The 17,214-nt window shown below is 38.6% G+C and overlaps 1 protein-coding gene and 1 pseudogene across 1 annotated transcript; one reads left to right on the forward strand and one right to left on the reverse strand.

Annotated features, from left to right (window-relative positions):
- The first annotated feature begins 9,582 nt into the window (after positions 1-9,582).
- Positions 9,583-11,614, forward strand: LOC113300443 (annotated as a pseudogene).
- A 3,426-nt stretch (positions 11,615-15,040) lies between these two features.
- LOC113295854 lies at positions 15,041-16,873 on the reverse strand. Its single transcript, XM_026544183.1, has 4 exons — positions 16,773-16,873; positions 16,045-16,640; positions 15,110-15,859; positions 15,041-15,057 (listed from the first exon to the last, which is right to left on the reverse strand). Exons 1-4 carry the CDS (start codon positions 16,871-16,873, stop codon positions 15,041-15,043), a joined length of 1,464 nt encoding a protein of 487 aa, XP_026399968.1.
- Between the last annotated feature and the right edge of the window lie 341 nt (positions 16,874-17,214).

Genomic DNA, 17,214 nt, shown 5'->3' on the forward strand with positions numbered 1-17,214 from the left:
TAAGCATGATGTGAAAGTGGGCGGAGAGTCTAGCACAGAGGATATGGAACTTGTGGATGCCGAAATGGATGAAGACAAGTTAGAGAAAAGGGAAGGGAATAAAACGTTCCGATCAAACCTGAAACCGACAGTTGAAGTGATGGAAAAACTGGTATTTACTGAAGCACAAGAGCTTGTGTTAAGGAAGACTAAATTCTGGAACTTTATTGAGGCGATCAAACAAGGTAAGGTGGGCAAGGCTGAATGTAGCAAAGCTCCAAGGGCATTAGAGTTCATCATAAGAAATTTTGACCCGAAAGAGTTGGCATTCAAGATTGGTGATCAAATTTTCAAGACCGATGCAAATCATCTTGCTGTTATTTTCAAAATGCAGAGAATACGTATGAGTGAACAAGATAAGAAACTTTATGGACCAAAAGAAGACCCAAGTTTGAAAACTTCTGAATTTTACAAAAAGTACTTTCTTGAGCCAAAGAGAAGGGATGAAGAGGAGAAAAATAAAGATGAAAAGAAGAAGGCTGGATCCAAAGAGAAGAAAAGGAAAGAGAAGAATACTGGGGACAAGTTGGATAAGAAATACATTGTCGAAGGAATACATACTGCTATGAATGAATAAGGAACATAAGACGACTTGGCGAAACTTTTGTTGCTGTTCATGTTCAGTACATTATTCTTCATAAACGCTGGAGGTATGTATGTCCACTACAAGTATTTGAACTGCCTACAGTCAATCGACACCATTAACAAAGTATCTTGGCCCGATCTCATTCACGAGCATTTAATGCAAAGTGTTAAAGCTGTATACGAGACACCATACTCTATCAATGGTTGCAGCTTCTATTTGCTGGTGAGTATCGTCTTCTATCTTTTGAATATATTTTTTTCTTACGTTAAATGTATCATGCAGTGAGTAACATCTTATATATTATCTTTTGAATATATTTTTGTTTCTGCAGTTATGGATTTTTGAGCAAATGAAAGGCATTAACAGGAAAGACAACAGTGATTCATGGCCAAGGTTTGCAATATGGGACTTGTATAAATTATCTTGCGAAATTGAGGGGAAGCTTGAAACTCTTTCAAGCAGTGAGGTAAAAATCTTGTTGTTATTATAACTGGATGAATCCAATTACATCTTGTGTTGATGTTGTTTAGATTCATTTTTAAAATTCTATCCCCTATTATAACTGGATGAAACCAGTTACATCTTATGTTATAAAATAATGAAACCCATTATCTACCAAGTTTCATCCTGTGTTATTAGTGGATGAAACCCAGTTACATCATGTGTTATGATAAGATGAAACCAGTTACATCATGTGTTATGATAAATTTTATGTGTTTGCAGGTTGTTGACTTTGTTGGTAGCTGGAGTCAAGAGGAGAAACAACTATGCTTGTTTGGTGATGAAGAAGAAAACACAGATGAAGATGATGTTTCCAAGTTGAAGAATGAACTAGCTGAGAAGGACAAGATTATCCGTCACTTGAATGACGAGTTGGAAGCAAGGAATACAGAGTTGGAAGCAAAGGAGGCTGAGTCTGAAGCAAAGGATAAGACAATCTCAGACTTGCAAAGTGAAGTGGAAGCCTTGAAAGCGCAACTCAAGCCTCAACCGGGAACTCAGCAAGCTTCCTCTCAAGATATTGTTCTTTACACCACACCTGAAGACTATTTCAACCTTAACATTACTCAAGAGATGAATAAACCTGTGGAGGAGGATGTTCCTAAAGACGACATCACTCAAGAGATGAACAAACCTGTGGAGGAAGCTGACAATATTCCCGAAGCAGAACCTGTAACACCAGTTCCTCGAGCAGAACCTCTAGCACCAGTTCCTGCATTAGAAATCAACCAAGAAGAAATTGTCGCAGCAGAACCTCTGGAAGTTATTGGATCGCTTGAGAATAGAGTGAAGAACGTATTTAAAAGGGCTAGAAATAACAAGTTTGTATCAGATGATGATGAGCGTGCAGAGAAGAAGCAGAAGGACGATAAGTTGAGGAAGTTAACATGGAACAACAAGCTGTGGAAAAATTACTTGATGAGCGGAATAAGACAAGCTGAAGAGAAGTTAATAAAGGAGTACTTTGTAACTGGAAAAGTAAGGTATGTATCCGCATTCTTTTGCTGTTTTTTTTTTCATTCTACTTTTCTTATTTCTGTAAAAGTACTGCTAAGTTTATACCAAATTATATGAACTTGTTTAAATGCAGCGACTGCGTTTGGAAGTTCAATGGAGGTGTATGTATCAGTGGAGAACACATCCAGCAACTTTTTTCAATCATACATTGGTGAACACTATTTTGGAGTTTAAAATCGAAAAATGGAGACAATTGTTTCAATATGGCGGTGATACTAAAGGATACTCCAACTCAATATTTCTCAGGCGCTTGCATGGGTAAACATTTTGAATACTACATTTTAAAATGAATGAACTTAGGTCTGCAATTTGTTTTCATATAACTTTTAAGTTAGTGTAGGATGTACCTGGCTTTCATCTGTTGCTTGAAATATAATTCTCTCACTAGGCTGATGTCATTGCGGGAGATGAGTTGGACGCTGCAAAAATGATAAATGCTGAACTGCAAAAGATTGATGTCGAAACGCAACACTTGTTCATCCCAATGCTGAATGAGAAAGAACATTTCACATTGTTTCACCTTGACATCCATGGAAGAACTTGGACACACTACAATTCTCGCCTAGGTTCTTCAAACTATTTAAAAGAAGCTCAAATGATGGCGGAAAGAATAAATCATCTCTTTCAAGTTCAAATTCAAAGTACTAGTATGGATGACGTTGATGTCGTCGTTCAATCAGATTGTCCACAACAGTGCGAAAGGTAGGTCGTTAACTCTTTGAACTGAGATTATAACATACAAACTGAAACGAAGTTTGAACCGACATTACATTTTTTTTTCCAGATCGTTAAACTGACATTACATATTCATTTGTATTGTAGTGATGATTCGATGATGTATGTTATCTACTACATGGAATGGGCAATGACAGACGGTTACTCCTTTGAAGGCAAAGATACTATTGGAGAGGAGATGGGCACAAGACGAATCAATCTGGCATATGAAATCCTAACTGATGAGAATAGCTGCTGGAAAGTTTGATGTGTTTAGGTTGTTTAGAAATTTTTTATTAATGTAGTTCATTTGGTAGTACTTTTTTTTTGTTGAACTATGTCTTCGCATACAGTTGTGATCCGTGGATTCGTCTTAATTAAAATATGAACTTTTTTACTGAAAAATGCCTATACTTCAATTTCATGATGGTTGTGTTTGAATATGTTAGCCAGAAATGATTAAATTTGCAGGTTGAAAATGTAACCAGGCTTGGATGAAACTGGTTACATCCTAGCCTGTATAAAACTTCAATTTTTTGTCAGATTGTAACCAGGCTTGGATGAAACTGGTTACATCAAAGCCTGTATAAAAACTGTTTTCAGAGTGTGCAGGTTGACAAAAAATAGTTTTTTCTGTCAATATGTGATGGATGAAATCCAGTTTCATCCTGGCCAAAAATCTCATTTTTTCCAGAATAGGCAGGATGAAACTGGTTACATCTTGTACAATTAAATTTGAATCTTCGCAAACATTCAAATTTTACAGTGAAAAACTGAAGGGAATGTACAATTAAACAATCAACATAAGATTAAAAGATATATACTATAAAAATGAAGAGAAATACTTGAAAAAATAATTCTATAAGATATATTTTTATGAAGAAAAGAAACAATCCAAGGTAAATACTAGTTGCGAAAATATAATTCAAGGTAAATGAATCTTAAATGTGCAACAAGAGGCTGCAGAGAAGAATAAACTAATAAAGATATCATGGTAAAAAGTTAATAAAAGATATCATGGTAAAAAGATGCACAGAAGAAATGAAGGTTGGAGATGTTCTTAAGCAGGTACTTAACGTTGCTTTTTCGCAGGAGGATGAGGACACGTCGTCTTGTTATGATGTGCCTGAGTATGGCAGTTACCGCACGTAATTGGTCTCTTGAAACTTGCACTACCTGTGTTAGGAATCCGCTTCTTCTTCGGCCTACCATGTTTTTTTCCTACGACAGTTGGTGGGTTCACGAGATCTCCAGTAGCAACATCAATAGGCTTGTCGTAATCAGGAATGGGCTTGATAGGACGATCATACGAAGCACGGAAGTGATAGACAAATTTTTATGTCTAATTTGTCCTCAATGTCCGTATTGTTGGAACTCTATTTTTGTACTAATATTGTGTTTTTATGTATTTTTAGGAAATAAACATTTTTGGAAAATTCGGCTCGAAAAGTTGATTTTGGCACCCGGAGGACAAGTGTTATTCGGACTCTCGCTTTTGGATAAGGGGTAACCTAATTACTAAGGGGCACCACCAGGTCACCCCCAAGGCAGCTGCTATTCGCACCCCTACTCTGGATAGGGGGCTACCAGTTTCTTCCCCATTTGAAACGATTTTGTCGGGAAATTTCTAAACAGTTCTGGCAGAATTTCGATTGTCAAAATGAAGGAGTTATGGGTCGATTCAATGGCTGAAATTTGGTATAGAGATGTGATATAGGTTAAGGAACATAGTATGGGTGACATGATCGATCAAATTTGGCTGGAATTTTCGGTATGATTCACACACCCAAAACAGAGCACGTGTACTGTAACACGAGCAAAATTGAAGTTCTTGTGTGCATGGGGGAGTTCTGCTGGCGTAGGAAGAGTGTTGAGGCGTGAATAAGTCGAATGGGAGCGTGCAGGAATCAAGTTGACGTGAGAAATTCTTTAAATGGCAATTATTCTCTATTTTTGGCAGCAAGGAATAATCGAATTAAAGAGAGTATATACGCAATCAATGGTCGGATTTTTGGCCTCAATTCACTATAAATACACGTACAATTGAAGCTAGCAAGTTTGGAGAGTCTGGGGGAAAGTTTAGGAGTCGAGAGAATCAAAAGAAAATCACGCAGATAAGAGAAGAGTTCTGCTGGTGTAGTTGAAGACGAAGAACAAAATACGCTCCAGGAAAGTCGTTGAAAGGTGTCGCTTAACTGCGACAATTTCCAATTCCTTTCCCGCGACTTAGAAACAGTGCTTACAACACTTCATTTGTATCGTTCTTCCCTGATGCTTCCTGTGTGTTGCAAAGTACGGTCGAATATTGATTTTTTTTGACATTTCTCTTCATTGTAATCAACTTTTGAGCATCAATGAAATATTTTGAGAGGTTTTCCAACATGATGAGCGGCTAAAATACCTGGTGACTTAGGCGACGGAGGAGCTATTCACTCATGTTTGATTGGTAAATTCTTTTTATAATTTCTTAATTATTTATTTTATTTAATTCACTTGGATCAATAAAAAAAAGAGATAAAAATGGTTTTATTAATTAGTTGTGAATCAGTTTGATGTTTTATGCTTAGAATTAATTCTTTGATAAATCCTGCTTAAGGATTACAATTTAATATTTGGACACCTTATAGATTAATAAGTGATTTAATGGAAAAAGAGCTAGATAATAATTATGAAATATTTTTGTAACCAATCAACTTGAAGTAATAGTGAATCCGGAGCCTTAGTCCATTTTAAATCTTGACATCACTCTTTGAAAATTAATTTGCTTTATTTTTATTAAGTCTAAAATTCATTGCCTTGACAAGTCTTAAAAAAACCCTTTTTACCACTATCACTACAACAACTTTGAAAAAACATCAAACTTTTGGCGCCGCCGACGCGGACCTGTGCTTAGGTAGATTTTTTTTTAGGTTTATTATTTTTTTTCCTTTTTACGTTTCTTTTTGTCTTTGATTTGCAGGTTCGAAGTGGAGTACTAAGGACCTTGGAAGGAAAAGCTTAAAGCGAAAGGAGCGAAAGAGAATTTTTTTTTTGTTTTATATATAGAAAAGAGAGAAAAAAAAAGAGAGATTTTTATATTTTTTTTTAAGTTATTTTTTTCTTTTTCTTTTGCACTTTACTTTATTTGGACTTTGGACTGGACTCTTGGACTTTATTATTTATTTATTTTTTAAAAAAACCCTACGGAAGAGTAGTTAAATACAAACTAGGGAAGGACGGTGATTACAATATCACCTCGGCCCCTCGGGTTCGCACACGGCATAGGAGTCGTGGCCCGAGTCGACGACAACGGTTCATCCCCCGTCTGGTACGGGAGGTAAGTCCAATCGAAACACTCGCGAATCCCCTGCAAGCGAGTTATTGTACTCCTTAAGGTGCTAATTGTTTGAGGACGAACTAGACTGTCTTTATTTTCCTAGTAAAGGGCAAGGCCTGGCCTAAACAAGATAAGGGTTCAGATTTCATCACCGCTCCCTTCTTGCCCGCTTTAGGAGAACAAAACCTAACGCGAACCCAAGCTTTAAAATCTTATTAGAAAGAGACCTATAGGGTATCGAGCTTCTTAGGAAAAATTTTCGAAGGATATTGGTTATTCTTTTAGCATACTTCGAAGATCATGACGGTTTCTGTGAGTTGAATGCGTGACTGCGCCGCCTTGTACTGCGGTGAGGCCTTGGGTATCAAAGCTCCACTAAGCTTCCCTCGCCTCGATTCAACTTACTTTGACTCGGATTGATTCCAGAGGGGTTTGCTTAAATTGTAACGAATTCCCTTTCGAGATATAGAAGCTAGTCTAGAAACAATCTAAGTGAGCCTTCATGCTTGTTGTTTGCTAGAAATCTCTAAGTTTGCTGTGGTAAAGTCGAGTCAGCCTGCTGTGTGATTGCTAGAACCTTCCTGTTAGGATTTTTATTTCTTTTTGATTTTTTTTAGTGTATGCCCGATTTTGTTAATAGGGCTTGGAAAAGAGATACTCTAGGTCGATTGATTAGCGAAAAACCTAGTAGTTCTTCTGATATAAGCAGGGAGCTCGAAGATTGTTCTTTTGAGAGCCCTGTTTTTGGAAACTTCAGTTTTGAGAATATGCGTCTTTGTGAAGAAAGTTCTCCTAGTCCTTTGGTAGTGCAAGAAATGGCAACTTTAAAAGCTTTATTGAACCCAACTAGGACCTCTCGTCCGTCTTGTATCAAGTTAGCTGAAACCGAGGCAAATTATGAACTCAAACCTGGGACTTTACAGATGCTCCCAACCTTTTTAGGAAAAGAGAATGAGAACCCCTATTTTCATGTTAGGGAATTTGAGGAAGTATGTAGTACTCTGAAAATTAAAAACCTTAGTGATGATGCACTGAAACTTAGGTTATTCCCCTTTTCCTTAAAAGATAAAGCCAAATCTTGGCTGTATAGTTTGGATTCTGAGTCAATTGAAACCTATGAACAACTTACATCTGCCTTTATACATAAGTTTTTCTCAAGGCACAAAACATCGTCTATTAGGACACAAATTTGTACTTTTGCTCAACAAGAGGGAGAATCTTTATATAGGTATTTAGAAAGGTTCAATGACTTAATTTTTCAATATCCTCATCATGGTTTAGAGAAGGTTAGGTTAGTTCAGATCCTCTACGAGGGTTTAGACTATTCAACAACGACCATGGTTGAGTCCTTATGCACAGGTGGGTTTGAGAATAAAACTGTTGATGAGGCGATGATATTTTTGAATGAAATCGCCAATAAGACCCAACAATGGGAAAATAATAGGGAACCCCAGAAAAAAATTCTTCTAAGTAGAGGAAATGTCAATAGGGTAGAAGGATCCTATGAGTCAGATGCTAAAATAGCAGCCATAGCCAAAAAGTTAGAAGCGTTGGAATTAGGTCATTCTAGTGGTACTATTGGTAGAATAGAGCCTTTTTGGGAAGACCATACTGTTGAAGAGCAAGCCAATGCTCTTTATAACAACACTAGATTCGATAACCGTCAGAAGTTTGACCCTTATTAAGAAACCTATAACCCTGGCTGGAGAAACCATCCCAACCTTTCTTGGTCTAAGGGCCAGAATCAAGGTCAGTCTAGTAACTCTCAAGCTCCCCCAGGCTTTGGATATCCTAAGAATCCTTCAGCCCCGGCACAGTTTCAGAACCCTTCGGATAAGAAGTTTATGATTTTAGAATAGTCTCTTGCTTTGTTAACTCGTAACACTATGCAGTTTCAGCAATCTGTTGCTCAAGGTATAGAAGAAAATAAGAGAATAGGTCAGGCTAACTCTCAGGCTATTTCCGAGTTGAAAACCCAGGTTAGTCATATAAATGAGTCTTTGAGGGAAAAAGGTAAGTTTCCTAGTCAAACTCAACCCAATCCTAAAGCAGAGAAATCGTACAATCATGTGAACTCTATTACAACCCTTAGGAGTGGAAAGAAAGTTGACAATAAGGTTGCCATGCCTGATAGTGAACATGTTGTAGTTCACCCTTATGAGCCAGAAAATGAGAAGACTGATAGAGTCTCCAAAGAGACCAATGAGGGTCCTGATGAGCCCGGCTTTGTTCCCAGAGCCCCGTTCCCCCAGCTGCTAGTTCCGACTAAGAGGGAGTCCAACTTTAATGATATATTGGAGGTTTTTAAGCAGGTTAATATCAACCCTTATTAGATGCAATTAGGCAGATTCCCTCTTATGCCAAGTTCCTTAAGGACTTGTGTACGCGAAAGCGTAAGCTCAGTGTCCAGAAGAAAGCCTTCATAGCTAGTCATGTGAGTTCTATTATTCAGAATACCACTACTCCTAAGTATAAAGACCCAGGGTCCCCTACCATTGCTTGTACAATAGGTAAGTACCGTGTTGAGAAAGCGTTGCTTGACTTAGGAGCCAGTGTGAACTTACTGCCATACCATGTGTACCTTAAGCTAGGACTTGGTGAGATGAAACCTACACAGATGACACTTCAGTTAGCTGATAGGTCCGTTAAAATTCCTCGTGGTGTGATCGAGGATGTTCTCATAGAGGTCGACAAGTTTATATATCCGGTGGATTTTGTTATCCTAGATACCCAACCTATCCCTGACCCAGAGAACCAAATACCAGTGATTTTAGGTCGCCCGTTTTTAGCTACATCCAATGCGATCATTAACTGTCGAAATGGTATTATGAATTTGTCTTTTGGTAATATGACTATTGAGCTGAACATTTTTAATATTAGTAAGCTACCCTCTGAACTAGATGACTCGAATATAGAAGAGGTGAACATGATAGGAACATTAGTCGAGGAGTCATTACCAAACACTTTGTTAGAAGATCCATTAGAGAAATGCCTAGCTCACTTTGGGATTGATTTTGATGATGATAAGGTGATTAATGAGGTGAATGCTTTGTTAGATTCAACCCCTTTGTTAGATACTAGTAATGGATGGAAACCTAAGTTCGAACCACTACCAGTTTCTAAGTCTACCCTAGTTCCTTCTTTAAAAGCCTCCTAAGTTGGACCTAAAACCATTGCCAGATACCCTGAAGTATGTGTTTTTAGGCCCGTCTGAGACTTTACCTGTGATTGTTTCTTCCGACTTGGATAGAGATCAGGAAAGTAGGCTAGTAACCGTCCTTCAAAACAACAGGAAGCTTTAGGGTGGACCATAGCAGACATTAAGGGTATAAGTCCTACTGTTTGTATGCATCAGATCTATTTAGAGGAAGACACCAAACCTTCTAGGGAGATGCAACGTCGACTAAACCCCAATATGAAAGAAGTAGTTCGAACTGAGGTTCTTAAGCTATTAGATGCAGGCATTATCTACCCTATTTCAGACAGTAAGTGGGTCAGCCCCGTTCAGGTTGTTCCCAAGAAATCTGGTATTACTGTAGTCCAGAATGATAACAATGAGTTAATCCCGACCCGAGTGACCACGGGTTGGCGTGTTTGTATTGACTATAGGAAATTGAACAAGGTCACTAGGAAGGACCACTTTCCCCTTCCCTTCATCGACCAGATGCTAGAGAGATTAGCTGGACATAGTCACTACTGCTTTTTAGATGGCTACTCTGGATATAATCAGATCGTTATTTCCCCAGAAGACCAGGAGAAAACCACTTTTACCTGTCCCTTTGGTACCTTTGCGTATAGACGCATGCCTTTCGGGCTATGTAATGCCCCTGCGACTTTTCAGCGTTGCATGATGAGCATATTTTCTGACATGGTAGAACGGTTCTTAGAGGTCTTTATGGATGATTTTTCAGTGTTTGGTTCGTCTTTCGATGAGTGCTTGCATCATTTGTCATTAGTTTTGACTAGGTGTAAGGAAAAGAATTTAGTGCTTAATTGGGAGAAATGTCACTTTATGGTTCGTTCAGGAATTGTTCTAGGGCATATTGTATCTTCAAAGGGTATAGAGGTAGATAGAGCCAAAGTTGACCTTATTAAAACTTTACCGGTCCCAAAAACCGTAAGAGATATTAGGTCATTCTTAGGGCATGCTGGTTTTTATCGTCGTTTCATTAAGGATTTTAGCTTGATGTCTAGACCTCTTTGCAATTTGCTTGCAAAAGATGTTAAGTTTGTCTTTGATGATGCTTGTTTAGAGGCTTTTGAGAAGCTTAAGTCATTACTCACTACCGCCCCCATAGTCCAGGCACCCAACTGGAACCTACCCTTTGAGATCATGTGTGATGCTTCAGATTATGCTATTGGTGTTGTGCTAGGTCAGCGAGAAAATAAGTTACTTCATGTGATTTACTATGCTAGCAAAACTCTGAATGATGCCCAGTTGAACTATACCACTACCGAGAAGGAACTATTAGCCATTGTGTTTCCTTAGACAAGTTTAGACCCTATCTCTTAGGTTCTAAGATCATCATATATACTGATCATGCTGCTTTAAAATATCTTTTGTCTAAGAAGGATACTAAACCTAGATTGATTAGGTGGATTCTGTTGTTGCAAGAGTTTTCTCCAGACATTAGAGACAAAAAGGGTGCCGAAAATGTTGTAGCAGATCACTTGTCTAGGCTAGTTGTTAGTTCCCAGATGATTCCCTTCCTATAAGGGATAGCTTTCCTGATGAACAATTGTTCTTTGTTACCCAATTACCTTGGTATGCGAATATAGTGAACTATCTTGTTACTGGTCGAATGCCCCAACATTGGGGTAAACAAGATCGTTCTAGATTTTTAGCCGAGGTTAAGCACTTCTTTTGGGATGATCCTTATTTGTTTAAGTATTGTCCAGACCAGATTATTAGGAGATGTATACCTGAGAGTGACCAGTCCAGTATTATTTCCTTTTGTCATGATCATGCTTGTGGGGGTCACTTTAGTGCTAAGAAGACTGCTGCTAAGATATTGCAGTGTGGATTCTATTGGCCTTCGTTTTTAAAGACTCCCATAGTTACTGTGTTACTTGTGAACGTTGCCAGAAATTAGGAACCATTTCCCGTAGGAACATGATGCCCTTGAACCCGATTCTGATTGTTGAGGTCTTTGATGTGTGGGGTATTGACTTTATGGGTCCGTTCCCTAATTCTTTTGGTAACCTATACATCCTTGTCGCTAGACTATGTCTCTAAGTGGATTGAAGCGGTTGCGTGTAAAACCAATGACCATAGGGTTGTGATAGAGTTCTTGAAAGAAAATATACTTACACGTTTTGGTACACCGCGAGCTATAATTAGTGATGGAGGGTCGCACTTTTGTAATGGACCTTTTAGGCTTTTAATGAAGAAATATGGTATTACTCATAAGGTAGCTACCCCGTATCATCCACAGACTAGTGGTCAAGTTGAGGTTTCCAATAGGGAGATAAAACGTATATTAGAGAAAACAGTTAATCCTAATCGGAAAGACTGGTCGTCTAGGCTTACTGATGCCTTATGGGCTTACCGTACTGCGTTTAAGACTCCTATTGGAATGTCGCCTTATCGGCTTGTTTATGGCAAGGCATGTCATTTACCTGTTGAGTTAGAACATAGAGCTTATTGGGCTGTTAAGCAGCTAAATTTTTCACTCGACAAGGCAGGAGCCCATAGGAAACTCCAGCTCAATGAGTTGGAAGAGATTCGTAGAGATGCGTATGATAGTGCGAAGGAGTATAAGAACAAAATGAAACTTGTGCATGATAGGAATATTCTAAGAAAGACATTTTCTCCAGGTCAAAAAGTTCTTCTGTATGATACCCGCTTACATCTTTTCCCTGGGAAGTTGCGTTCTCGGTGGACGGGTCCTTTTATTGTTCGCACTGTTTTTCCTCATGGAGCTGTTGAAATTAAGTCACCGGATGGTAGTAGTTCTTCGAAGGTTAACGGTCAGAGATTGAAACCCTTTTTAGAGCCCTTGCCTACAGGTGATGTTGAGGAGGTCCCTCTGGAGGACCCTGTTTACCCTTGATTGACCATCGAGGCGGATTGTATGTTGTATATTAGTTTTTGATTTTCTTCACCCAGGTACTATCTTTCCAACTTCTCCTCGTGTTATGTTACTTTTGGTACTGCTCTTTCATTAGAAACATTGAGGACAATGTTAGATTTAAGTTTGGGGGTGGGGAAGAAACTTTTTGTTAGTTTTAAGTTGCAATAAATAAACTCCAGAGCCTAGAAATTTATGCGTATTCAGGATGGCACTAACTAATCTAAGTGGATGGAAGAATCTTTTGTAGGAGTTGAGGAACCAATCTGATTAGATGGAAACATCTATAGAGTCTATTCATAAAAGCACAGAGCTCAGGTGTTAGTAATAACATGATAGTTTCACCATATCTCGTTGAGTCCTTTTCATTTCTTTTTTTTATTTTATTTTTTTAAACTATGTTTCTCTAAATGATTAGGTGGGGCACACGATTCAAGTTGTTACCACTGCTAGGGTGAATTAGAGTGACTGAGTTACTAAAAAAAAAAAAGGACCGGACCAGTTAGACCAATCGGAATAAGTATTAACACTTGGATAGCAATATGCGTGTGTTCTCCCTGTTTCCGTCGCCTAAGCAAGCGTGGAATGCAGGACCCGTGGGAATTATCGTGTAATCTGCTGACAAGAAGCATGCGCTTGGATCAAAAAGATCTATTCATGCCGTTAAGTTAAAAAAATAAAATATGGTTATTGTTCTGTGTAGTCAACTGCTGGTTCCCTTGTATTTGCCAGTTTGTTGATCTAGATTTAAGTTATTGACCACTGGTTCCCTTGAATATGCCAGTTGTGTTGATATTAGTCAGACCGGTATCTCAGTCCATTAGGATAGGATCATTCTGGCAGTGGCCTTCAGACAGATATGTGAAACATCGATCATTTGGTTAACATCAAAACCATCTACATTTTTCTATTTCCATCTCCTTTTTCTATCCATATGATTAGTTTGACTCCGAATATGATGTCCATAGTGCAACTATCTGAGTAGAGCTCTGTCACTTTATATGAATTTTAGTATGCTTGAGTGCAAACTCATGTACAACAATTGGAATTTCGCATCAGGGTACTTCCTCCTATAGTCAATGCTTGTATGCCAACCAAGGAGATTCTTTAGTGCCTTCCAAGGTTCGTTGTAGATAGCTAGGGTCTGGAGTAATGGTTTTGTGGGCACAACTCTGGTAAACCCTCCGGAGATTAACTCGGTTTTATTTATTTTTTATTAGTTTTGCTCGAGGACGAGCAAATAATAAGTTTGGGGGTATTTGATAGACCCATTTTTGTGTCTAATTTGTCCTCAATTTCCGTATTGTTGGAACTCTATTTTTGTACTAATATTGTGTTTTTATGTATTTTTAGGAAATAAACATCTTTGGAAAATTCGGCTCGAAAAGTTGATTTTGGCACCCGGAGGACAAGTGTTATTCGGACTCTCGCTTTTGGATAAGGGGTAACCTAATTACTAAGGGGCACCCCCAGGTCACCCCCAAGGCAGCTGATATTCGCACTCCTACTCTGGATAGGGGGATACCAGTTTCTTCCCCATTTGAAACGATTTTGGCGGGAAATTTTTAAACAGTTCTGGCAGAATTTCGATCGTCAAAATGAAGGAGTTATGGGTCGATTCAATGGCTGAAATTTGGTATAGAGATGTGATATAGGTTAAGGAACATAGTATGGGTGACATGATTGATCAAATTTGGCTGGAATTTTCGGTATGATTCACACACCCAAAACAGAGCACGTGTACTGTAACACGAGAAAAATTGAAGTTCTTGTGTGCATGGGGGAGTTCTGCTGGCGTTGGAAGAGTGTTGAGGCGTGAATAAGTCGAATGGGAGCGTGCAGGAAGCAAGTTGACGTGAGAAAATTCTTTAAATGGCAATTATTCTCTATTTTTGGAAGCAAGGAATAATCGAATTAAAGAGAGTATATACGCAATCAATGGTCGGATTTTTGGCCTCAATTCACTATAAATACACGTACAATTGAATCTAGCAAGTTTGGAGAGTCTGGGGGAAAGTTTAGGAGTCGAGAGAATCAAAAGAAAATCACACAGAGAAGAGAAGAGTTCTGCTGGTGTAGTTGAAGACGAAGAACAAAATACGCTCCAGGAAAGTCGTTGAAAGGTGTCGCTTAACTGCGACAATTTCCAATTCCTTTACCGCGACTTAGAAACAGTGCTTACAGCACTTCATTTGTATCGCTCTTCCCTGACACTTCCCGTGTGTTGCAAAGTACGGTCGAATATTGATTTTTTTTTTGACATTTCTCTTCATTGTAATCAACTTTTGAGCATCAATGAAATATTTTGAGAGGTTTTCCAACATGATGAGCGGCTAAAATACCTGGTGACTAAGGCGACGGAGGAGCTATTCACTCATGTTTGATTGGTAAATTCTTTTTATAATTTCTTAATTATTTATTTTATTTAATTCACTTGGATCAATAAAAAAAAGAGATAAAAATAGTTTTCTTAATTAGTTGTGAATCAGTTTGATGTTTTATGCTTAGAATTAATTCTTTGATAAATCATTCTTAAGGATTATAATTTAATATTTGGACACCTTATAGATTAATAAGTGATTTAATGGAAAAAGAGCTAGATAATAATTATGAAATATTTTTGTAACCAATCAACTTGAAGTAATAGTGAATCCGGAGCCTTAGTCCATTTTAAATCTTGACATCACTCTTTGAAAATTAATTTGCTTTATTTTTATTAAGTCTAAAATTCATTGACTTCACAAGTCTTAAAACAACCCTTTTTACCACTATCACTACAACAACTTTGAAAAAACATCAGGAAGCTAGCAATGCTGAAATACGGATTAATGTACTCGTAAACATTGATGTTATTTGAATGCATACACGCAATAGCGTGATCATAAGGGAACTGCTCAGTAAACCAAACCCTACAGCTGCACTGAAACCTCGCAATATTAACAGCATGCGTGTGTTTTCCATCAAAAACTTCCCACTCCATGTCACCAGACTTGGTTATTCTCCACTGGACACCAGCACGAATGGAAGCCAACACTTTTTTCTCTAGCCTGGGACAAATGAATCCTTTATACGTTGCCCCCTTCCTCTTACTTGTACTCATCTGTTCCATAATTTTAAGTCTGATCCAGTTAACAAGTGTTGCAATAGGCATACCTTTTGCTTCCTTGATCCAAGAGTTGAAGGACTCTGCAATGTTTGAATACATGTCGCCGTAACGACATCCCAGACAATGTGCATTGGACCAACATTCCACTGGAATCTCACTCAAGAATTTGTGAAGACCATCACATCCCATATCCTTCAACTTTTGCATACCCTGATCAAAGCCTTCATGAGTCGATGAATAGAAACATTCTTTGAACAAACCCATCGCAGCATAATGCTCTCCCTTTTTCTTGTTGGTCTTACTGCGGACATTATTCTTCAAATGCTGGTAACACCAAGCATGATAGAAAGTTGGGAAAACATCACGAATCCCTTGGATCAAACCCTCATGGCGATCCGAAATAAAAGTTAGTACACGAGGGCCCAAGATAGATTCTAGTTTCTTCAAGAACCAATGCCAATTCTCAACAGTTTGAGCTGATACGATACCATATGCCAGAGGAAATATTCCTACAGAAACAAAACAAACACAAAAAGAAAAAATCATATCAAACTGACTGAAACTGCTATTGTACAAAATGAAACTAGTTTCATTCTCTAGTCTGACTTCACCAGTTAAGGATGAAACCGGTTTCATCCAGTGATAATTTGACATAATTTTTTTTTTATGACATCAAAAATAAAAGAAGACGTACCATTATTCGCATTCTTCCCGGTAGCCACCATAAGACAACCCCTAAATTTTCCAGTTAGGAAAGTTGCATCCAAGAACAGTACCTGGCGACAATATTCGAAACCAGAGATGCAAGCATCGACGGCTAAGAACAAACTCTTAAACTCGCCACCTTCAACAACTAAATCAGCCCTACTACCTGGATCGCGTTTCATCACGGCTTCACACCACCATCTCAAGTCAGTGTATGATTTAATGTCCTCGCCATACAATTCCTTGAAACATAATTCTTTCCCGGCATGCGCCTGATCGTAGCTCACTTCCAACCCATAATCACTTTTGAGTTCTCTAACAATATCCCTGGCTTTCTTGTTGGGATTCTGTTCAATCTGCTCAAATATCAAACTCTTGATAAGTTCGCGCGTAACCGGATCAGCCTTTGTTCCATCACTATAACCAGCACAACATTTATGTTCCCCGTTATAGGCCTTGAGGAATAAGAGACCCTTCACATTAGAAGTCTTGGGAGCCGCATGGAACATCCAGTCACATTCCAATTTCTCCTTGTAATAACATTCCACCGTATATCGTTCTGGATTGCTCTTGACGACTCTCACCCTGCGACCAAAAAAATGGTTATATTTCTCAACAACAAGACGAGCTTCATCTCGTCCTCCATAAAAATCTTGACCAACACCTTTTATAATAAACTCTCATTCAGCCGCCTTGCAAGATCTTTTAATTGCCAACTTTCCATTGTATGTACGTTCTTGAGACATGGGGATATCTTGAGAAGAAACAAGCTCTTGAGAGGAAGGAATAGGTGACTGAGCTAAAAGCAACTCCGTCATTGTAGGTGTAGGAGTAACTTTACTGCTGCTCGGAAGATGACAAGGATTAACCAACTGAGCTCTGCTAGGGTCTGGTGCTAAACGAAACTCGATCATTCTACTTCTGCTTGGAAGATGACAAGGATTAACCAACTGAGCTCTTCTAGGGTCTGGTGCTAAACGAAACTCGCTCATTCTACTGCTGCTCGGAAGATGACAAGGATTAACCAACTGAGCTCTGCTAGGGTCTGGTGCTAAACAAAACTCGCTCATTCTACTGCTGCTCGGAAGATGACAAGGATTAACCAACTGATCTCTACTAGGGTCTGGTGCTAAACTAAACTCGCTCATTCTACTGCTGC

Source organism: Papaver somniferum, chromosome 7 (assembly GCF_003573695.1).
Source record: "Papaver somniferum cultivar HN1 chromosome 7, ASM357369v1, whole genome shotgun sequence".
Lineage (NCBI taxonomy): Eukaryota > Viridiplantae > Streptophyta > Magnoliopsida > Ranunculales > Papaveraceae > Papaver > Papaver somniferum.